Here is a 9,026-nt window from a genome sequence, read left to right on the forward strand (position 1 = left end):
ATTGATTCAAAATGTGGATTACAGAGAAATAATACATCAACGGACGGACGACGCGGACGATCCGAAAAACGATAACAATTGTATGTTAGAATATTAATTAAACGCACAAAAAAGAAAGCGTTAACCATTAATGAATTAATCCAAAACTTTCTTCGTTCCATACATGCACTACATTATATAAACCAGACCATTGCAACAGCAAGGAAGGATTTTCATTTTTTTCACTTGCACACCGGACTGGTTAATTATTGACTACTACAGTCTGTTATGCCAGGTAACATGGTACTTTACATTAATTAAGTGAATCAATTATGGGTAAATATGTTGTTGTCAGTGGTTACCTACAGCTAGAAATAGGTTTTATACCACTTACTGACCTTCAAATAGATTTAGTTACTGTCTTCTCTACTCTGGGCATCTTAACTGCATAAAATGGTCAATAAATTACTAGCTATTACCTATATGTCTAATAAAAAGTTTAGTCTGATTCTTTAACTGTATTTTTTGCCAAGATGAAGTTACGCTGTCATTTATTCTCTAAACCGTTCTTTACAATCACTGCCAATAAGGGTAAGTGCTTAACCTTGTATGATATGATAATTTGATTACTTGTTAATACATGACTTCAGCCTTTGGGCGGGAATGAATACAAAAAGTAGTACAATGTAATAAAAATGATCCAGGTTTACAACATTGACTCAGCAACTGAGGAACACACTTGAGGAAGTAAATAAAAGATTTATATTTTATGCTGTTACAATGAAATCTGTACATGAAAGATAAAACATGTTCTTTGAATGATATTTTGTATAAGCATTTCAAGCTGGTTAAATCAAATTGTTTTTCAGTAGTGATATTCATTGATATTAGTCGGAGGGAAAAAATCCATAAATATGAGGACAAATTACAAAGGTAGGTTTCTTTGATCATTTGCCGCTTTTTGAAAAGGTGAAGAAATGTTTGTAAAACCTGGTTCAAATCTTCAACTTGAGGAGGCGACGTACAGAATCCAGGATATATAATGCTGGAAAAATGAATAAATAAACGGAGGAACGGTGCAAACATTACTTTTTTTTAAAATGACATAATAGACGTCATAAGCGCCTTTGAACGTATATTCCATATGAAAAGGGCGCTCAACAAATCTGGTATAATAATAAAGACAAGACGTTACGTGTCAGAAATCGCGTAAAATATATAGCTTTTTTTCTTGAAAGAACTCAAAAGGGAAAGGCAATGTTGTTCTTATGTTAATTTCTGCTAGAATTTCATGAATAATTTAAAGAAGTGAAGGAATTTTTAAAATCGACTTAAAAATGAGAAAGTTATGAGTATTTAAATATATGATCATATTGGCAGCCATTTTGTTTCCATGGCAACAAAAAACAATATGGCGGATTTATTAAATTTCTAGATACATATCTGAACTGTATTTACTGATTTCTATAAAACAATTTTTTCTACCTTTTCAAACTATAAGTAAATGACGTCATAAATACACTAAAATGGCTGCCTCTATGATCAGCCATTTTCTTAAACTTCAATAAGCCAAGATCGGTTTTACTGTTGATATATTTGGATGCCTCAGCTGACATCGAAACTAGCCAGGATCATGAATACCCTATATTGGAAACTACCCGTCTCAACGTCACATACGGAAAAAATAATTTTCTACAAATTCATAAACTCATTTAAAAATTATTTTACTAAAAACACCCCTCCGGTGCGCTGTTTATTTTTTCAATTATCGACGCAAGAACGCATGTCATTAAAGTTGAGATAAAATCTTTGGAGTGAAAGTTTCGCCTGGAGATAATTGAAAAAAAAAAACTGGATTTAAAAAAAAAATTGAAATAGAGGTTTCCTTACGGAATATGCATTTGGTAAGTACCTTTTATATGCTTCCTCGAATACATGTACGAGGGTTTTGTGAACCTGAAATAAAGATGCTTGTTTCAAGTGTTTAAAGAGACATAAGTCCAGAAACAGAATCGAGATATCAGTTTCTATTAAATATAAAACATCAGTACCACTTCAGACGTTCTTTATAGGTATAATGTAAATGACAGGTTATCGCCTTTGATTCAATTTCAGAATTTTACCGCGTGACTTACGAGGTAGAATTATATTCTACGATACCCTACGAAGATGATAACTGTGCATGTAAATAGATACTACATTGTTCTCACGTAAAAACCTTGCTGACACAGTTAATTTGCAATTACAAACTGTTTGTAATATATACAAAGAATCTTCTTCACGATTTTATTATAGAAATTTAAAAATAGCATTAATATTGAGGGATGCCGCCTTAAAACTATGAAGAACAAATCGATATATTTTCAGTTTTCTATTTTAAAAAATAGACAATTCTTTCAAACAACTGATTTTAACATTAAACCTTAGCCTGCTGCAGGCGAATTTAACAGCCTTTGCAAACAGCTTGGAACCAGATCAGACGCCGATTAAATCAGCGTCTGATCAGGTTCCAAGCTGTTTGCTACTCTGACAATATTTCTTCCAATTTTGGAGCAAATTGAATGAACTTTACAATTTTAGCAGACGACATTTCCAGCAGACGGCAATTTATCTAGCATGCTAAAGGTTAACAAATACTGCTTGTGCTTTTACAATTATTACATTATCTTTTTTTTCTCTCAGAATACTCACAAATACATATTTGAAAAAATAAAATGCTCTTCATTTTTTGTGTGTATTTCTTCTTTTCACAGTACGTGTTTTCTGAGTTGAACTAATTTCATTTCTCCTGTCTCGAGGTAACTCTTTATACTTTTGGATGCATTTCATCCTAATATGCATAATTATGGTTTGATGTATGAATGTGCACTTTTCTTGCTTTCATTTCAGTGAAAATGCTTCAGAAAGCGAACAAACAGTTGCTGTGCAAAATAACATTTTGGTAAGATATGATATATATATTTTGTAATTCATCCGTCCACTGAGTTATGGTCATTGAAGCTACCTGTCCGGCGAAAATACAATGTTTATTTAATTTGTTGTTCTTTGTGATGAATTCAAAATGTTTCCAATACTTACTTGATTGTTATATGAATGTAAGAACGATGAGCACGACGCATATCTCTACCGTAAAATTTCTGTTCTATTCTGTTCTGTTCTATTATTTTATTATATTCCAGTGCTACTCATTCACAGGTTAAAAAGTGAAAATCTTTTTGCATATTTACAGCTCGAGATAGAGCATAATATTATAAGGAGGAAAAATAACTCACTTATTTCAAACCTGTGAATATATTTCCAAATATTAACTTTTTCAAAGAATTTTAAAACTTAAAATAAATTGCGATAGCTGCACTTCTTGGTTAGAGATCACCAGTTGTTTTCCTGAAGGCTTCCATTTTAACATTACGGTGTGTACGGCCTCCCATAAATGGAAACATGTATATCTTCTACAAATAATCACATTTCGCTCAAGAATGATCTTAGATCCGTCAAAATAATGGACTTAAAACATACGAACTGTGATACATTGTACACATGTACTTTATTTGAGCATCTTTTTTCACATGGAAAAGACGACCGTCCGTTTTCATCGTTGGCATGGTTGGAGGAAACCGTTCGATAAATTTTTGTTTAATACACACCAAATGCAGCAGATATTTTCAAAATGTATAATAAAATGCAGTACATGCAGGAAAAATATCAGTTTTGAAAAATCGTGTGTTTGTTTACACTATTGACCAATCAGAACGGATACAAACATTACCTTATTCCATTGTATACGATAACCTTATTCCTAGTCAGTTCCCTATACTGTTTTGAACTGGTGGTCTCTGACCTCTGAGGGCCAAACAAATTATTGAAAAGTATTTCAAGAACGATAATTCTTTGGAGATTATTTCGTGCATTTTGTGTTTCAGGGTAAATGGGCTTTGTGTTTTGTTTTTCATCAATGCACTTATGACTGACATGTTTGGAGTACGGAATACCATTTCGAGATCAACGACAGACAGCATGTTGTTATCAACCACAAACAGCAATTCTTCATCAGCTACAAACAAAAGATCGGCAAAAGACAGTAAACCGTCTTTAGCAGTAGACGCACGCTCCCCAACAGACACTAAACCTTCTTTAACAAAAAATGTACGCGCTCCAACAGACGCACAGTCACCAACAGACACGAAGCATTCATTGGCAACGGATACATTTTCAAGGAGAAACAAAACAACACACATCGCTTTTCTCAAAGTACACAAAGCTGGATCGACAACCATTCAGAACATGTTATTTAGATTCGGAATGAAGCATCATTTGAACATCATTCTCCCATTTTCAAACAACCAGTTGAAGACTAAAGCAAAAGAAATGCCTATAACAGCTGGTCAGCATAATGACATATTTGCCCTCCATACAACTTATAATAAAGATTTTTTCGACAGTTTACTCCCGGCCGATTATGTCAATATAGGGATCGTGCGCGAACCGCTTAGCAGAATGATCAGCGCAGCATATTATCACCGTGACGTGTACCAGGTCAAATACCTCAGGCAAGTCCCACGCGCAAACTTTATTCACAATTTAGTGAACTACCCCGAAAAGTACGACCGTGTGATCTTTTCACAGACGCGAAATACAATGGCTAGAGATTTTGGATTTTCAGCCAAATGGGAACAGACGGATGAAAAAACAATTAAGAAATATTTGGATGAACTTAATTCACAGTTCCTCTTTGTTATGATTATGGAGAAAATAGATGAATCGTTAGTTTTTCTGCGTCGTCTGCTAAACTGGTCCTTAGCCGATATTCTGTACCTTAAGACGAACGAACACAAACACGCACCCGTTATTCTAAATAAAACCGAACAAGCTAAATTAAGGAGAACGTCTTCATTCGATTTTGACATTTACGAATATTTTACCAAGATTTTCAACGAAAAAATAAATGGAGTGTCACCTGACTTTTGGGAGGAAGTGACATATTTCAAAGAATTGATTCAAGGAGTTAGTAAATTTTGCCACGATCCTAAAAACCTAGAAGCTGAGGGAAAATTACTAGAAGTTAAGCCAACAAAATGGGATAATTCCTTTCACGTGTCCAGCTCAGACTGTAAGTGGATGAGTATGAAAGAATTGCCATTTATAGAAAAGCTGCGAAATAGACATCGCAGAAGGCATAATTTAAAATAAAGCAACCACGAACCATTAGAAATGTGTACATATGATATTTGTATTTATTATCTAAGATCTTTCCCTTGTATGTAATGGTAATAATAAAATATCCAACACACAAATGATTCAGTGGAGTTTTGGGAATTACTGTAAAACACTTTTTAATTTGCGATATCTTATTTTGCAATATGCGCGCGTTATTTGGCAAGCTTGCCGCGCAGTTAATAGGTTGTGTATTCCAATGTATTTGTAGTTTCCACTTTCACGTCGTTACGAATTCGACATTTCGCGAATACATCAAATAGAATAAATCAGAGAAAATTCGCAAAATAAATTCTACTGTTTAACAGTATATAAACGCTCGTGTTGTCTGTAATATATGCTGTAAAAAGCCTCCAACTGTGTTACTTACGCGGTAAAAATTAAATAATTTGACGTAAAATAGACTTAACCAATGCCTCGTTATGTAGCTAATTTATTATCTTATTGCGTTGCGCTGAACTAGTTTTCGTGAAAGTAAAAAAAGTACTAAATAGGTAATTAAACGTTTCATATAATAGCGGAAAGAAATCCTCATTTCCCTAGTTAAAGTGAAATTTTCATTGTTTTTTTTATTGTAAGCCAGTTTCTGTTTTTATTTCAGTCTGGATTTTGGTAGCATTTCAAGGAGACGTTTTGCATTTGTAGAAATGTAAGCAAACCTTATTACGCGTGTTAAAAACCATATTTTACCCGTCAGTTTTGGAGATGGCCTATTTAGATGACACCTACTTGGTTTTTTTTTGTGATTTAAAGACCATTTGTACACATAAATGATTCTTCTTTAAAAAAAGGCCTGGCTGTTTGACAGCTCTAAGACGATTGTTAATTTTATATAGAACATACATAAATGAGCCGTGCCATGGGAAAACCAACATAGTGGGTTTGCGACCAGCATGGATCCAGACCAGCCTGCGCATCCGCGCAGTCTGGTCAGGATCCATGCTGTTCGCTAACAGTTTCTCCAATTCCAATAGGCTTTAAAAGCGAACAGCATGGAGCCTGACCAGACTTCGTGGATGCGCAGGCTGGTCTGGATCCATGCTGGTCGCAAACCCACTTTGTTGGTTTTCTCATGGCACGGCTCAAATGTAAGTTTCTTTACTACTGTCCTGGCCTATCTCAACCGGCTCAATTATAATTGAAACATCGTTGCCCTAATTCCAGAGTGCCGTTAGTCCATTCTTTGGCAAAATTGAGATTTTAGTGACATTAGGTGTGTGTCCGCGTGACTGTGAATTTGTGACCTTGTAGACACAACATGTAGACATGAACAGGCTAAATTTTAGTTCAACAAGACTGTAAATAGTGTAAAGTGATTGACACTCAGAGTTTCCCAAAACTATCAAAAAGCTAGGCAGGCAAGTCGAATGCACATGAAACTCTGTTGGTATAAAATATTCAAGAAAGTGTATGACATTAATCATAGGACCTTGTTTAGATACTAACATGTACTTTATCTCTGGGATAAAGTAAGTTTCAATCATTTAGGCCAAACTGGAGTTTGAAAACAAACTTCATTTGTCTCTAGGTATTTGAAATTTTGAGAAAAACAAAAGATATTGGGTCAAACATTAACACACAGAGGATTTCCTGTATTTCGCTACATTCCTTTCCAGGTCAATTAAAGTTCTTCAAAATATCTTCAGCATTCAAAATTTTATTACCAGATCAACTCTAACGACCATCAGAACGGTATACCAAAATTATCTGGTTTTAAGTAGAAGAAAAGATGTAACGTCTCATGGAATCGAACAATAAAAGTAAATCGTTATATCTAGATTGATTGTTGACTGCTAGATAATTGAAATTGCGGCACGGCGCATCATTCGTGTTCTTTGGGCTGGTTTAATAAGATCTGAGCTATCAAGGCATTGATTGCGTTCAAAGTAAATCATTATGCCAATGACAATTGCTTTTCCTGATCATAGCAGCAATTTAATGAGGTAGCTCATTCCTAATTGTTCAAGTTGAATCAACGGCAATTATTCATTCTACATAAAAAAACGCTGTCATTATAATCGAGGTAGCATCGGTCTGTTTATACCAAATAGGAAGTGATTTAAAGCATGAAGTGTTACTTGTGAAGTGGTCCAAAACATAGGTCCATGTTGCAGATCGAGTCATATATTAATTTTTATTTTTGTTGGGTTAAACGTCACATCAGCACGATTATACAGGTCATATGGCGACTTTCCAGCTTTTAATGGTGGAGGAAGACCTCAAGTACCCCTAAGGGCATTTATATTTCATCGGGTGGGAACTCGGGTGGAACAACCGAACTTCCTTAAGCCAGCTGGATGGCTTCCTCTCATGAACTATTCTACGCCCCAGGTGAGGCTTGAATCTACATCGGTGTGGTAAAGTGATATAAAGTCAGCGACCTTAACCAATATTGATGTTTAATGGGGGTTAATCAGATTTTAGTCAACGAATGGATTTGTTCAAATCTTTAACAGCCGAATTCTTGATACATGATAAATTTTCACTGAACGTATTATTAAAATTTGATTTTACTATCCTTGTTGCCCAACCAACCAAGTTATTTTAGCATATTTTGACTAAGGAATAATATGAATATAAGCACTATTGTATTAAATATGTCAAAACTTTGCATTGACAAGTATATATTTTCATAATTTCGCCAAAATTCGTAAGGAATGCACGTTTATAAAATCAGTATTACCTCCAACCAAATAAATGAATTCCGAAGCCAGTGCAACATGAAAAATAGCAATAAAGAATGGCCATACACGACAACAACTCTATGTGGCCTGAATATCAAACTAATTATTCTGTTCGGCACTTTTTACTGAAAATATTTTCTTTTATCACTTTCCTACTTTTGAAAATCAGAATTGATATACGTTGCAGTACAAAAAAACAAATGTAGTATATATGTATATCAACGGTTATAGAATCAACCGAGTATGCCTGATTATAAAAGGTAATACACTGATGTGACAGAATAACACAAACAGACGAACGGAAGCAGATCTCGTTAACTCATATGACCAATAAGTCAAGTAAAAAAAAAGGTTATTTTCCGGTGTTTATTTTTCAGAAGTCAAGTGGAACCAGTTCAACGAAACTTAGATCATTGAAATTTTCTTTATTTCTCGTGATTTTGCTCGATGGGTTTGCGGGAAGAAAAGACGACATGAAGTAAATATATATGTTAAGTATTGTAATTCATTGCAATTAATGTATAAAGAACCGTTTCGTCTGTTCCGTATTGGGTACCACTTTTTATACAAATTTATATAAGCATTATTTGTTATACATTTACCACTGCGTGTGTTAGGGATTCACATGGCGGAGGTGTAAACTTTTATTTATACCGTCCTGTGAATATCTGAAATGTTGTGGTGGTTAAGAGTGAGGTTAGGTTCAAACCATAAAAACAAGGATGAAAATCATACAAGGAAAGCAGCGTTCCAAAACGCAGCCTCAACCAACCGCAACTGGAAGCAAGCGGACGTAAATACGACCATCACACACGCATACACGCAGACAACACAACTTCACTAGGATAAATGAATGAATAAAGGAACACACTGGGGCACCGCATTGGAAGTCCAGGGGTAAAAAACACCAATGGGGAGTTTAAAATAGAAAATTTGGAAACTCCACGGGTCGCTCAATACGATAAAAACAAGAGCTGTCTGATGACAGCGCGCTCGACTATTCGAAGAATTGATTGAAGAATGGGGTCAAAATATTTCCACGGATATTCAGACAAAAGAAATAATAGATTAGACAAACAATGTTCCTGTATTACTTCGATTTCGATAAGTCTTGCACTAAACGGCAATATATGAGCCAATTTCAAAGTCCAA

The 9,026-nt window shown here is 34.7% G+C and overlaps 1 protein-coding gene across 1 annotated transcript; it reads left to right on the forward strand.

Annotated features, from left to right (window-relative positions):
* Nucleotides 1-1,591: 1,591 nt before the first annotated feature.
* Nucleotides 1,592-5,408, forward strand: LOC123535079 (galactose-3-O-sulfotransferase 2-like). The gene is made up of 3 exons (XM_045317612.2): nt 1,592-1,883; nt 2,869-2,920; nt 3,900-5,408. Exons 2-3 carry the CDS (start codon nt 2,874-2,876, stop codon nt 5,164-5,166), a joined length of 1,314 nt encoding a protein of 437 aa, XP_045173547.2. The 5' UTR covers nt 1,592-1,883; nt 2,869-2,873; the 3' UTR covers nt 5,167-5,408.
* The last annotated feature ends 3,618 nt before the right edge of the window (nt 5,409-9,026 follow it).

The sequence above is a fragment of the Mercenaria mercenaria genome, chromosome 12, assembly GCF_021730395.1.
Source record: "Mercenaria mercenaria strain notata chromosome 12, MADL_Memer_1, whole genome shotgun sequence".
Taxonomy (NCBI): domain Eukaryota; kingdom Metazoa; phylum Mollusca; class Bivalvia; order Venerida; family Veneridae; genus Mercenaria; species Mercenaria mercenaria.

Coding starts and splice junctions, on each gene's coding strand:
- LOC123535079 (XM_045317612.2), top strand. CDS start 2,874: ATGCTTCAGAAAGCGAACAAACAGTTGCTGTGCAAAATAACATTTTG. Junction 2,921..3,899: donor CTGTGCAAAATAACATTTTG/GTAAGATATGAT, acceptor TTTGTGTTTCAG/GGTAAATGGGCTTTGTGTTT.